This window comes from Portunus trituberculatus, chromosome 40 (genome assembly GCF_017591435.1).
Source record: "Portunus trituberculatus isolate SZX2019 chromosome 40, ASM1759143v1, whole genome shotgun sequence".
In the NCBI taxonomy this organism is placed as follows: domain Eukaryota; kingdom Metazoa; phylum Arthropoda; class Malacostraca; order Decapoda; family Portunidae; genus Portunus; species Portunus trituberculatus.
Genome location: NC_059294.1, coordinates 8,357,654 through 8,372,500, shown reverse-complemented (window position 1 = coordinate 8,372,500; position 14,847 = coordinate 8,357,654). Strand labels below are relative to the sequence as shown.

General features: G+C 39.8%; 1 protein-coding gene across 5 annotated transcripts; it reads right to left on the bottom strand.

Moving 5' to 3' along the window:
* Positions 1 to 2,962: 2,962 nt before the first annotated feature.
* On the bottom strand, positions 2,963 to 12,340 carry LOC123515929 (GTPase-activating protein skywalker-like). 5 transcript variants are annotated; one of them, XM_045274854.1, is made up of 14 exons: positions 12,019 to 12,340; positions 9,554 to 9,834; positions 9,326 to 9,439; positions 8,989 to 9,207; positions 8,719 to 8,869; positions 8,111 to 8,299; positions 7,735 to 7,859; positions 7,500 to 7,610; positions 7,217 to 7,387; positions 6,764 to 7,018; positions 5,787 to 5,873; positions 5,369 to 5,473; positions 4,873 to 5,165; positions 2,963 to 4,701 (listed from the first exon to the last, which is right to left on the bottom strand). In XM_045274854.1, the coding sequence occupies exons 1-14, from the start codon at positions 12,035 to 12,037 to the stop codon at positions 4,560 to 4,562; spliced, it is 2,262 nt and encodes a 753-aa protein (XP_045130789.1). In that variant the 5' UTR covers positions 12,038 to 12,340; the 3' UTR covers positions 2,963 to 4,559. The 5 variants fall into 5 exon arrangements, with proteins under 5 accessions (XP_045130789.1, XP_045130788.1, XP_045130791.1 ...); XM_045274853.1 differs by lacking the exon at positions 12,019 to 12,340 and adding an exon at positions 10,601 to 10,745 and having other exon boundaries at positions 9,554 to 10,146; XM_045274856.1 differs by lacking the exon at positions 5,787 to 5,873 and having other exon boundaries at positions 12,019 to 12,339.
* Between the last annotated feature and the right edge of the window lie 2,507 nt (positions 12,341 to 14,847).

The following is a 14,847-nucleotide window of genomic DNA, read 5'->3' as shown; positions in this document are numbered from 1 at the left end:
TTTTTGTGCTTATTTGTGATCAAGTGAACTTAGTGATGGCTTCCAAGCGACCCAACGATTGTTCTCCACCGGGAGATAAGGCTAAAAATCGAGAAAGAGCATTGGCCTTGATATTAAGTTGAACATTGTGACTCGTCATGAGGGTGGTGAAGGGGTAAACTCTATTGCTCGTGCCCTTGGTTTATCTCAATCAACTGTATCAACAGTTCTCCAGAAAAAGTACAAGTGAAGCAGCAGGCCAACCAAGTCACAAACCTGCACAAACACACAACAACTCGTAACAGGGAACCGATTATGGAAAAATTGGAACGTTTGCTGAGGCTATGGATTGAAGACCACACACACCGCCGCATGCCTCTTTCTACCCAACTCGTTACTACTAAGGCACTGAGCCTGTGGGAGGACCTGAAACCAGAATTCAACATAGGCGAGACAGTGTCCTTCAAGGCCAGTAAGGGGTGGTTTGAACGTTTCAAACATCGTGGGAGTCTACACAACCTCAAGGTTAGTGGGGAGGCAGCGAGTTCGGATCAACCGCTGCAAACGCCTTCAAGCCTTTGCTTAAAGAGCGCATCGAGGAAGGAGGTTATTCAGCCAAGCAGGTTCTAAACTTTGACGAGACAGGCCTGTATTGGAAGAAGATGTCATCGAGAACGTTTATAGCAAAGGAGGAGAAGTCGGCACCAGGATTCAAGGCATCTAAAGACAGGTTAACATTATTGGTGGGGGGGAATGCCGCTGGTGATCTTAAGCTTAAACCATGCCTTATTTACCATTCCCAAAACCCAAGAGCTCTGTCTGGCTATATTAAGGAATATTTGCCCGTAGTATGGAAGGCAAACAAAAGGGTGGATGACGACTGTTATCATGCAAAGTTACGTGACAGGATACCTCTCCAAATTCCTAAAAGAATATGCTGCCCAAAACAACATTGCTAACAGATTTCTCTTGCTGTGTGACAACGCCCCAGCCACCCAGAGAGCATGAATGACTGGGCAGATAATATTGAGGTCATGTTTATGCCCCCAAACACAACTGCCCTCATCCAGCCGATGGACCAAGGAGTCATCGCTACTTTCAAGGCCTATTACCAGCGGCGCACCATGAAACAGCTGTTGGCCTGCATTGACACCCCTGACAAGCCGACCATGAAACAATTTTGGAAGGATTATAACATTAAAAAGGGGATCGACAACATCGACGAGTCATGGAAGGAGGTGTCCAAGTCGGCAATGAATGGATGTTGGCGTAATTTGTGGCCTGAGTGCGTGGAACGTAAACAGGAAGTCCCTGTCGATGTTACAGCAGTAAGGAAAGACATCGTTCATATCTCCCATAAGGCAGGCTTCAATGAGGTGGACGAGAATGACGTACAAGAACTGCTGGACAGTCATTCTGAGCCTCTCTCCAACGACGACCTCATGGAGTTGGAGAAACAAAATACTTTGGAGGAAATGGAGGAGGACAAGGAGCCTGAAAGAACCCTCTCCGTCAAGATTTTCGAGGAGATTTTTAATCATATTAACCAGGCCATACATCTTCTCCAGGAGAATGACCCCAACCCAAACCGAAGTAATGGCGTGACTAATGCTATAGAAAATGACATGAAAGTGTATAAAGAACTATTTGAGGCAAAGAAAAGGATGGCAAAACAGACAGTCATCTCATCTTTCTTCAAACCACTCACCGCCCAAGCAACCCCATCCACATCCCAAGCAACCCCATCTACCGATCAAGCAACTCCATCCACCTCCCAAGCTACCCCATCCACCTCAAAAGCAATCCCATCTACTTCCATAGGAGTCATCTCGTCGTACTTCAAAGTTCGTCCTGCTACCTCGAAAAAAACTCCACCCACTTCCAAAACAACTCCATCCACCTCCAAAACAACTCCACCCACATCCAATCTATCCTTCACATCCACCGTAACCTTGAGTGACGATGAGGAGAGCCTGGATGACCCACCCCCACTGGAAAACGTATTCTCTCAAGAATTTGAAGGGTTTGAAGCAGCTGACCGAGTTTGGGTCGGTGTGGGCATGATGAGATTTAATCCTCCAAGGCCCTGTGTCCCTCGGGGGGCACAAAACAACACACTACGCATATCACATCCACTCCTCAAGGTAAGTACTACCAATTCTAAAGGTGTAAATAACAACTAACAACATAGAAAGTGTCGTTTATTTACGCATCGCGAAATACATGTATGTAGTTGATAATTTCAAATCCCTCAGTTAGCGATCGTTTCGGTTAGCGATCTGTTTTTGGGAAACGTAACCCTATCGTTAACCAAGGGATACCTGTATATCTAGCCACATTTTTCTCAACCTCACTTCATATCTGTTTCCCCATCCCCACTCCCCTCTTGTTTCTACATTTCTTATATCCCTCCCTATCACCTACATTTGATGCCCTTCTCCCCCCACCCCAGTCTCTCTCTCTCTCTCTCTCTCTCTCTCTCTCTCTCTCTCTCTCTCTCTCTCTCTCTATATATATATATATATATATATATATATATATATATATATATATATATATATACACATATATATATATATATATATATATATATATATATATATATATATATATATATATATATATATATATATATATATATATATATATATATATATATATATATATATATATATATATATATATATATATATATATATATATATATATATATATATATATACTTTATCCTCACAATTGATGGCTAGTGAAGGGGTTGGTGGAAGAGAGACTTGCAAGAAAACAACATAAATGCAGGCTGCCAGGATGGTCACAAAACCCACCACACCTCACCGACTAGGATTACTCACCTGCAAGCAATATTCTAGTTTTCGTTAATGCATTTTTACGTTATTACAACCGTGCGATGTCACGGAGTCCACTGTACTTTCATTTCTTTCTTTTGAAAATATGTCCTGTTAAAATAATAATAATAACAATAAAATAATTTTCACACCCTTTATTTCCTTTGCTACAAAACAATATAACAATTGGTAAAACATGATTGTCGGAAACTGTCTGTTTACGACAATATCATAACTTACTGGCCATTAGCATTTTATCTACAAACTTATCAACATAATCCTTAAGTATAAAATAGAACAACAAAAGAGATTCTGGTATTATGGCATATGTGTTTTCAATGGAAACTTAAATCTCTAACAAAGTCTGGCAGACATTAATATGAAAATATTTCCTTTATACAAACTCTATTTTCAAAATAATATATTATACTTTAATTTGAACTGATTCAATAGCTAGCGACAAACTACATCACAATTTATCACAATGACTTTTATCCCCACTAACACATAACATTCAGATACAGACTCACAAACCATGCATGACACAAAAAACACCAAGCTAGCTATACTATACATTGGAAAAAAAAGGCAATATCAATAATCACTGGTAAAATCTGAATTAGTACATGGATTGGTTAAGTATAGTATAATGTTGGACATGCAAAGATTCTCATGTTCCTTTAGAAACAATCATGTTATGGCTTCAGGACTAGGAAAACAAGGGAATGACTTAAAATTAAGGTTTCTGTTGTAAACTTTAGCTTTCTTAATAAATGTTATTAGTCAGGTAATTTTGTCTATAAATCTAAATGAAGCATAATGTGTATCCCTATCTGATGAAATGCAGAGCTGAGATCTTAATAGTTCCAGGCTTGAATGGTTTTTACTCCTACATGAACTAAGGACTTGCGGTGGGAAGAGGGAATAATTGATCTAATATCTTAAAGTTAAGCTTTAAGTTCTAATTAAGGACGTTACAATTCACGGAACATGATAATCTCCGTAATACACCCTTACAATAAACAAAGGAACTGTGTGATGAGATATTTGCACTGTAAGGCAAATAATTGTACAATATATACTGGTTTTTGATTCACATTTTTTTTCTTTTTTTCACTTGAAAGTGTAAGCAAAATACATCCATGCAGCACAATGATAAGGTCACTGTTGAATACATAAAACACCTAGATTGTTGATAAGAGGCAGTGACGCTCATAACTGCTCTCTACGTTTACAGTTATTGCTTCTTCATCTAACCTAACTCAAACTCTCATGAGATTCTACTCCATAATACAGTGCAATCGACTTACCATCACAAAATAAAACAAACTAAATACTCTGTCAAGTCCATCCCGTTTCATCAATGGTACTGTGTATATAAATATATGACTAGGATTGTATGTCTGTCATGAGGGCATTGTACACCCCTTCATGACAGCTGGTTCACTGAGTAAGTAACACACTTACAGCAGCTCCCCCAAGACACACCATTTGGCAGTCTAGTGCACAAAATGAGTATAAATCAAATACACTGTGGAATATAACAACATTCACATACCACTACTAAACACATGCTTAATACAAACTGTGAATGTGATATGTAAACTTCATAATTGGTAACAATTCAAAATATATGAATATCAATTCATAATGATTTTTTATCTTTACTTAGTTGAAACTAGGTATATATGGTACTAAAAACAGAAACAAAACTTTTGAATTAATAAATCAGTACTTTTATAAGTTTGCCAAGCTATAAACTTCAATGACCTTCACCTCAAAGTCTCCATTGGGTGCCAGTGGAGGATTGTCAAAGGTCTGGCAAGGTTCAGTTTTGCCATAACGCAACTCATGGTCCAGCATGATTCCCTGACCATTCCTGAGGAAAAATAAACCATGAATTAAATCAAGATCATGCATTCAAATTCATTTGACAAAAATATACATGACACCCTTTTATATTCATCACTGATAAGAGAAATATGATGAAAATGTTTGAAATATTCTATTAAGTATCAAATTTTATCATAATTTGAATTAAAACACTTACCCTCCACCAATGGTGATCATGTTACTGTCAGCATGCATGAAGAGTTCAGCACAATGCTCCACAGAAGACAGCGCAGCATCGTCATGCTGCCTGGAGATGCCCACCCACTGATATTTGGCAACAGTAGGTCGAAGGGAGAACAAGAATGTCTCTCCTGTCCCAAAGTATGTCTGCCAATTTCCAAACTCATCTTTACAGTGCCTCTGAGCCCAGGCTGTAGAGCAGTAAGCTCCAAACACATTGTCGTTTGTGGTGCGGATGCAGAGGAGGGTGGGCTCATATTTTTCCGTTCGCTGTTCATGGAAGGAATAAAATTTTAATTCAGCATTTTAAACTATATGATGCTACCATCTAAGCAGCTGCACCAGTTAAATAGCTCCATTTAAGATAATCTATATCAAACTCACATCAGCACTTTGTCCATAAGCATTTGGTGTATTGATGGTTATGACACAATATGTACAGTTTATCATCCCTGTGTACTCTGTGTGCTCACCTGGAAGAAGGTGGTGAGAGAGCAGCCATGTTCCTCAGTTGTATAGATGAGAGTTGGTTGGTACATTGTCATCCTCATAGGCAGCCAAGACCACAATGTCAACAGCTGGTGGTTAAAAATAAGAGAATCAATTAGAGAAAGACACTGAAAATATGCTTGCTAAACAATGACAGAAAAAATAGGTTTCATAAATAGCAAGGCCATCTCTCATTACTACACTATCAGATTAAAATGAAAAAGCAAAATAGAATTACACTATATACAAAATAAATACATCTTGACAGATTTACCATTATACAACTAACTGCAATCCTAACTAAGTATGAAACTGTATAAGCTTAACACTCTTAACTTGCATTTATGAGTACATTAAACACAAGGAAAAAAGATCAATCACTCTCCATGAACTGCAACAAACCTCATCCTTAGAGACGATGCCTGATTTGACGTTGTTAATGGGGTACTGTCCCATCGCCCGAACACGTGGGGCTGGTGACCGAGATCCCTTTAGTAGCATGCACAAAAAGAGGTATATTGAAGCACCATTAATACCACAGATTCTGAGGCACTGGACCACAAGGAATTAATAAGCAAATATGCAAGACACTATAATGGTTAGGTAAGCTGTCTTATATGTATAAAAGGCCCAAGAGAAGTTAGAAAAATCACCACATCTTAAAACAAACCAGCCCAAGCATCACAAAATCAAAGATATTTATTTACACACACATTCTGAATATTCATCAAGTAATAAAATCATATGAAACATTTGGCTTGCACTATGTTTTTATTTCTTTCTAATGTCCATCCTTGCTATTTTTTTTTCTATCACTCTTGAGATAATATTCAAAGTTCACCAGGTACATGGATCAAAACAAGATGTCACAAATGCATTCATTACCACTCCATTCAGCTTGTAATTCATGAAATTTGGTTGAAAATATTATTTATCAATTTCTTGAAAGGAGTTATGCAAATAAGATATTCAATGTAAGAAAAGTATCTGACAGTTAGCAAGGGAGAAAATATCTGTTGTAGAAACCTCATGATAAATATGATAGGAATATAATGAGGAAAAGCAAAATCTGATGGAGAATTTCTACAAACAGGTCAACCATGAATGAATGAGGTTAGGCAATAAGTAGTGCAGGATGGAAGAATGGAGGCAGAAATGTGTTGCAAGAAGAGTGTGATGTGACATGGAATGATTACACATGACTATTCCATCATAAGGTTGTTTTCTGTTGTAGCTGCCCTTGAGGGATGAAGCTCCCAGAAATTTAGCAAAGCATCTATGATAATATTAAAAGCCTTGGCCAATAGAAGCATCCCAGCATAAGTAATACAGAGCAGTCAAACCAAAACACTTCAATTAACCCACACAAGACAACTCACCTCTTTGATAGTGAGAGTATGTGACATCATCTGTATGTTGCTCTGGGTCTCTGAGGTAGGGAGACCTTCCAGGGATAGTGAGCGATGAAGAGAAGGTGTTTCAGGAAGATTCGTCTGCCCTGTTCCTCCTCCAGCTCCTCCATGTGTTCGCTGACTCTTAAGAATCATTTCAGTCTGGAGAACCACCTTAGTAATTTCAGATTTGCTGAAGCCACGAATCCCAAAGGCAGTTTTCAGAAGCTTCTGAGGGGTAATCTGAAAGGGTCAAGATTATTTAATATCCAAGTTCTATCTGGTGGCCTTTTTAAGCATAAGCTTTTGTCTAGCTTGGAATCTGTCATGGCTTAAATTTTATTGTCAAAAACCTTATGACCATAATTCTATTTTAATCCTTTTTTTTCAGACATTTTTTTTTTTTTTTTTTCAAATTAAGGAGATGCAAGTTTAACATACCTGTATGTTCTGGCAAAAATGGTAAAGAGTTTCATGGAGACCCCTTGAAGGAAGAGAGGCAACCATTGATGAGTCATGAGTTAGTGTCTTGACAAACACATGGAAGATGGCTAAAGCGATTCGCAGGAGAACTTTGGAACCTTCAAAAAGAAAGCAATCAATCACACGCACCTGGGGAAAAAACAAACACATCAAAATTCTGAGTTAAGCTTAAAATAGTAAATGTAAAATCTGTAGTTATTATGTGAGATTCAAAGAATAGCAGCTAATCATCTATCCTTACAGTGTGAGTGAGTGGCAAGGCTGACAGGATCCACCAGATCCAGTTCTGGAAGGCTTCTTCTATCTGTTCTTGTGGAACCCCAAACTTTGTCAATGTGGAGAATGCTCCTCTCTGAAAAGATTCAATATTAATCATTATTTAAAATCAATTGCTGCCTTACCTATACACGAGACATTAAGGGATTGTCAAATTTCATAAATTGTCCTGACTAAAGCAAGGCACAATTTATACATACTATGTGTTTTTTGCCAAGGATCATGGCTGCCCTCCACTGAGCTTCATAGGCAATTTTAGTTTGTGATAGAAATTTGCTCTGGGATCCTCCCACCAAGGCTGAGATACAGTAGTAGGCATCCACCTCTGGAAATGAACATTTTTCTCAGTAATGACAAATTACAAAACAAATGCTTGAAGTATAATATCATCTCAATCTGATGCAGTATTTCTATAATTTTGTAAATAAATGGATATATCAATAGAGATTGTTATAGATATTCATGGATCAGGGACTAATGAATAAATAACTTCCAATTATTTCACAAAAAATTCTACTCTTATTGCTAATATATCAATAGAAGTCTAGGTAACAAGGAGGATCAAGTATCACAAACCTTCCATGTAGTGTAACAGCAGGGAAGTGAGGCCATACAGGGCTGGGGCATAGGTGATGGCTGGGTGGTTGAAGGAGATGAGGGAGATGATTCGCTCACACACAGTCACTCCACGTGGGGACAGGGAATGAGACACTTTGTGGTTGGAATCAATGAAGGCAGGTAGTTGTGTCATGCTATCAGACAATTCTGAAAGATCCACATCAAATCATTATAAACTGAGGATTATAAATAGTCAATGTTTTTTTCCAGTACATTCTTAATAAGCACACTTTTTCTAAAACAATTTCAGCTAATATCATAATAAGATTTCATATGTTTTTTTTTTTCATAAGTGGATTTTTTTTTCTAGTTTTTACATCTGGTTTTCTCTACACTTTTATGGATAGGACAGTGCCTTCTGACAGAGGACTTTGGTTTTGGGATATGGGAACTGTTACCCTAAGTGGATGCCCTACCTAACCTTGGACTGTGGACTGGATTCGAACCCAAGCACTCGAGGACCCCATGGCCCACCCAGTCCCACTGTTCCATGGTGGCCAATAACGTGAGCAAATAAGAGAAGACCAGCCTGCACTGATGTCTTGCCTATATTACAGTGTTCTCACCTGTTGAACCATAGATTTGCTTCACTGTGTCCCAGTAATACTGATCATCAAAGTCCTTCTCCCGGGAATGGTGACGACACAGCTCCCTCCACAGATTCTCCCGTGCTGGACTTCCTATACTCCAGTCTGAGTCACGAATCATTTGTTTGGCCTGAGGAAAAAACATGATAAAAAGTGTGGCCTAGTTATCTCCCAAACAAGATTTTGTCATTTGTTGAGTAAGCCATACAAAAAAAATTTTTACAGCATTCTTATCTTGCTCATACACACCTCTTTAATTTTCCCAAGTTTCATTTGCCCTTCAATATCTTTCCATTTTGCCATGGAGGCCTCGTCAGCAGAGTGTGCGAGGTCATGGACAGGGATTCTGGACATGTCAACATGTCCAGAGAAGGGTGGAGGGTTGGTGGGAGTCTTGTCATCAGAGACTGCCTCAGCATGAGCTGCTCCTCCTACAGTCATCTTGATCAAATTTCCAAGAAGTTTAACCTATAGAGGATAAATGACATTAGCAATGCTTCTTCAGTCTCTTCACATATGTAGCTATGGACATTATATAATAAATTTTCAAGCTGAACAACCTTATAGTGAAGCTATCATTCCTTACCTGTTTCTTTACTTCAGAAATTCTTTTGTTCTTGGTTGAACCATCTACTGGCCACTGGATCAGAGACTTGGGATAGGCCGAAATGGGGATGTGAACAGATCGGAGTTCCTTTTCCTGAAAATTTTTCAAGCATTACATTATTTTTTAAATATTCCCATGTACCAGGAACACAAAATAGAGGAAAGATCATAATTTTCACAGCATTAAGTCTAAAATAGTACTACTAACCTTCAGATGATTGAGATTAAGAATGTCAATTTGATTGTTGTTGCCAGCATCATAGTAGGGGTCAGGTGTATATTCCTCCTGGAGGTCAGCGTCACAGGCGTCAGAAACTAAGAAATATTGCTGTTGGTGAGCCTGCTGTTGCTGATCACGTTTTCTGGACTTCCAGTGGTTGCCGGGCTGGTGCTGCTGACCCCCGATGAGGTGCTGAGGCCTCTTGAACGAATTTAGCCGTGGTCGATGAGGCCGGCTGGCGCCCTCATGACTGGAGATGCAGTGGTTGACTGCAAGAGCCGCAGGATACACATGAGTGATGAGGTCGTAAGTTAACATTGTGAGGAATAAGAGGGGTTGATAGATAAGAAGTAAGGTTTTAAGAAAAGGTGTTAGAACACTTCATAAAACTGAAGCTAACACCATATAGAAAGACAATACTGTATAAGTGACAAATTAACAGATGTGAATGGGATCACAAAGGAGCATTCAGAGGATTGCACAACAATGTCTTTCTGTTAGTATATATGTGCAGTTTGTATAGTTTATGGATTATTTCCTGATTTAACAGTCTTTCACTTTTCACTGTGATTCTTAAGTATCTGAAAAAAAAAAAAAAGCCTATATTTAAACATTTAAATCCTTGTACCACTTATGAAAAACTAAGCAAATCATGTCACTGATGACACTGCTTTCATTCCTGCCTTGACTGTTACACATAATACAACTAATTGCATGATGAAGAAATCCTTCCTCATCTGTTTGACTGCTAATTGAAAACACAAAATGGTATCACTCGGCAGCAAAACAGTCTCCATTGCAATGTTTCACAGCAGGTAAGTAGTGCATGGTTCATAGGTAAGTGTGGCTATTTGATGTCACTCTCCATGGCCACGGGTCACCAAGAAGGGCATATCTAGGTTAAGACAAGCATGTCTGTGAACACTTGTGACAGGCGAGGGGTACTCGCGTCACGGGACTGTCACACATCCATCGTCTCAGTATCAGTGAATCTGAATCAGTCAGGTGGCGGTGGAGGAGACGGAGGCCTTGCACCAGTGATGCTTGATCCATGGTGGTCACGTAGGCTTGGCGTCCTGCACTGTGCTGGCAGTGGCAAGCTCCGCCCGGCGCCACACTGTCACTTTCTCTCGGCTGGGGACCTTTCACGACCCAGAGTGTGCACAGCTAAGCAACACACCACCATCACTACGGCCATTCTCCACTAACTAAACTGTGTGGACCCCGAACCGCCTCTCCGTGTTATCTGTGTCCTGCTGATTCGCTGAACAATTGGTCAAGTTGCTGGTTTTGGAATGTAATGATTTCATCTCGCGTAAAAGACCGTGGCACGCATCTCATACACATCCATCATCACCGAACTAAATAATATGGAACATACGGAAAGATCTGACAACGACTACAAGCAAGGAAGTTCTTGAATTTTTGCGACACATGCATATGTAAAATATGGCAACATTGGCCGTACGAAACGTCAAGCTTTTGCGTTTGTTTGTATACAGTTTACACATGGCTTGAGCTTTTCTCTTGTCTGTGCAAGTGTGCATCAGTGGAGCGAGAACGTGCTCCACATGACTTTCCTGTACCATACCGCATGGCACAGCATCCAGGCTGGATTTCAAGGAGTGCTTTGATGTGCCATGCCCATGTATCGTACCATTATGGAAGCAAGTCATGAACGGAAGGAAAAGAAGCTGACAATGCTAATGATGGTGTCTGACAGAGCTAGATAAACCGAGGCATGAGCAGGAACATTTGCTAACTGCTAGGATGGTATCACATTTGCCTCTGTCGTTCAAGAGTGACTTTTTAAGAGAGAGAGAGAGAGAGAGAGAGAGAGAGAGAGAGAGAGAGAGGAAAACGGGTGAAATGAAACACAAACACCAAAAGCGAGAAGAGAGGAAATGTTAGCTTGATATAGTCATGGCTCTGGCGCCAGACAATAAGAGAAACAAATACAATGTTACGAAAGACTGAGTTTGCCTTCATTCAGCCTTGCTAGACGGAGACGGACCGCTGCCCAAGACTTACACATTCACCGCGGCATTAGAGGAAGGCAAAAAACGAAGAAAAAACAACTACACGTTACATCAATAAAAACTCTCTCTCTCTCTCTCTCTCTCTCTCTCTCTCTCTCTCTCTCTGTGTGTGTGTGTGTGTGTGTGTGTGTGTGTGCAGTTACCATACACAACAATAATTTTCAACAATATTTACAGCAGAAGATTAAAATAATAACAAAAATAAAAAATATAAGGAATGCAAAGCCAGTAGTAGTAGTAGTAGTAGTAGTAGTAGTAGTAGTAGTAGTAGTTGTTGTTGTTGTTGTTGTTGTTGTTGTTGTTGTTGTTGTTGTTGTTGTTGTTGTAGTAGTAGAAGTAGAAGTAGAAGTAGAAGTAGAAGTAGAAGTAGAAGTAGATGTAGATGTAGAAGTAGTAGTAGTAGAGACAACTCACCATAATCTTCCACCGTCATGATTGCAAGCTTCAAGAAGTACTATTTTCCGCAAATTCCTTTCTCCTTTCTCTCTTTGGAACACAACTAGCGGTAATTCAGCCTCGCTCTCGCAGTATGTAGTAATAGCAATAGTAGCTTGGAGTCTGTCCCTCACTGTCACCGATACAACACCAGAAGAGTGTCGCCAGCTTTTTGTTTTCGCTGTCAAAAATCCAAGGGGCTCAAAGCAAGTGGAAAGCTCGCCTCATTGAACCACACGCGCATTTTCAGGCAAGACAGTGATGTGTTCAAAGCAACGAGACAAGTGCAACAACTACCAGCAGGCCAGGTGAGTCTCTTTATATACGCTCACCTTGCCGATAGAGTTGCCAATGCGTGCTATCATCAATGCACTTTCTACGCTCACCTGAGGAGGCTTTGGGAATGCCTATCAACAAGGGGGGGAGGTAAAGAGGGCGGGGCATGCAGGTGGGTGAGGAAAGCTGTTGGTGTCAGAGGAGGAGACAAGAGAGGAGAGTAAACACATGCACAGGTTGAATGGTTTTACTAATTTGATACACAGGCAAGTTTTTTTTTTTTTTCTTCGCAAAGGGAATGTAAGAGATACAATCTGATATATGTGACATGCCAACTTTCCTCTCATTCCTAACGAGTTTTTATCCTTTTACGTGTGTGTGTGTGTGTGTGTGTGTGTGTGTGTGTGTGTGTGTGTGTGTGTGTGTGTGTGTGTGTGTGTGTGTGTGTGTGTGTGTGTGTGTGTGTTGGGGGGCATGGGATGGGAGAGGAGAAGGGTAACCTGGCTTTAATCTGAATATTACAGCCATAACTACCACTCGCCAGCATAATGACAGCGGCTGATAAAGTCTCGCATGCATAATGGAAAAGTTGCATACATTCCATAACAAACGACACGCTAAAAGGTCACACGGAAGGATATAAAAGCAAATCAAAACATTATTACCACGGAAATATCCTCATTAATCACTCCCGTCGCCTTCACCCACTCACCAGAACAAGGAAAAGGAGGAAGAGGAGAAGGAAAGGAGGAGGAGGGAAGGAGGAGGAAGAGGAAGAGAAGAAGGAGGAAAAAAGGAAAAAAGAAAAAGAAAAAAGAAGGAAGAAAATTATCATCACACATTGTCGCATAACCAAAGAAAGAGAGAGAAACAAGAAAAGAAAAGAAAAAAAAAGGAAAACCGGTTAAGTAATATACTCTAAACTCAAGCGACTCACTGTGACTTATTTTCCAAGCGATGTATCTTCCAAGGACTCAAAAAGTTTTCGTCTCGGTTGTGCACCCTCAAATTAGCGAGACAGAAAGGAGGTTTTTACGGAAGGCGAAATAGACGTAAGAGACGGTCGAAATGGGGAGGCGATCGAGTTTTACAGATGTATGGCGTGGCTTTGAATTTACTGCTGGCGAGGTTACTTGTATAATAATGGGAAGGTGTGAGGTTGTGAGGTTATAAGGGCGTATTCAGAAACTAGTATTTTCAAAGGCCATAAAGACATAATCCGGGTTCTCGTGAGTGCTTCTCGTGTTAAAAATAAAGAAATCTTATTAATCTGTCACTAGCATCATAAAAACACCTTAAAAACCCATGTAATCTCTGTTAATAATGTAAAAATATTATTAGTCTGTCATTAGCAACATAAAAGTACCTTGAAACCCACGTAACCTCAAGTACAGCGTTTTGAAAGATCACGCAGGTACGGCACAGTGTTTAAGAATATGATGTGAGAGGCGAGAGTTGTGAGGGTTTTGCTGCGAGATTCTAGTGAGCTTATTGGATGAAGTCAAAGTTGTGTGAGGTTTGAAAGTGCGTCAGGAGAGAAACAGCAATGCAAGACAACACAACACAGAGTTTAAGAAGGTTTGGTCTGTCAGTCTCTCTCTCCCTTCCCTTATCTTTATTTAACACCATGCCTTTCTCCTCATATTTTCTCCCTCTCACCCTGCCACGCCTTCTCAGTGACAAAATATAAAAATTTGAACGTTACTGAATCTAACACTTTAATCTAACTTTGCTTGCCTCCTCATTACATACATACATAGATATACAAAAGTCAAATGGGGTGGAAGAAGTTATGTTCATTAAGTTTGTTACCGAAGAAGAGATTAACTTATTGACCTGTATTCAGAAACGATTGGCTCTCTCACCATCACTGCTTTCCAAAGGCTTCAGTTGAAGAGACTCAAATTTTTACAAGTATTTTTATGTTTCTGGTGATGGATTGGCAAGATTTCTAGTTTATTAAAAGAAGACACTTCCTATAGAAAAATAGGCTAGTTGTCTCTGTGGCCTTGGAAAATCGTCGTAGTGAGAGAGATAGGCGCATGAACAACGCAATATACATTACATACACTGGAGTTCTCATGAGGCGAAACTATTTGTTATTATCATGGTTATTATTTTTCCCACGGATTTCTTAACTCGCAAAGGCAACGAGCGGGACTTAACATAAACAGCGCCAAACTATAAATGCATTCACCAAATACATACACAATGGAACTCAAACGGATGGTCTAAGCTATTTGTGTGTGTGTGTTTACCGTGTATTATTAACAGGACCAACAAAAAAACAGTGTGCCGGGGAATTCTTCTAACGGGGCTAATATAATGACAAGAAGGAAGGGTGTGTAGCGGGAGGTGAGGGGGATGTTTCTAGCTTCAACAAAGGTGCTTGTAAGTAAGTGCATGTAGCTTAGCGTGAGATAATGTCCTTTGTTATTTACAGATTTAATAATAACATCCGGCGCGCATAATTGTTAAGAACTGTACTTACTTCCTTACGAGAGAGAGAGAGAGAGAGAGAGAGAGAGAGAG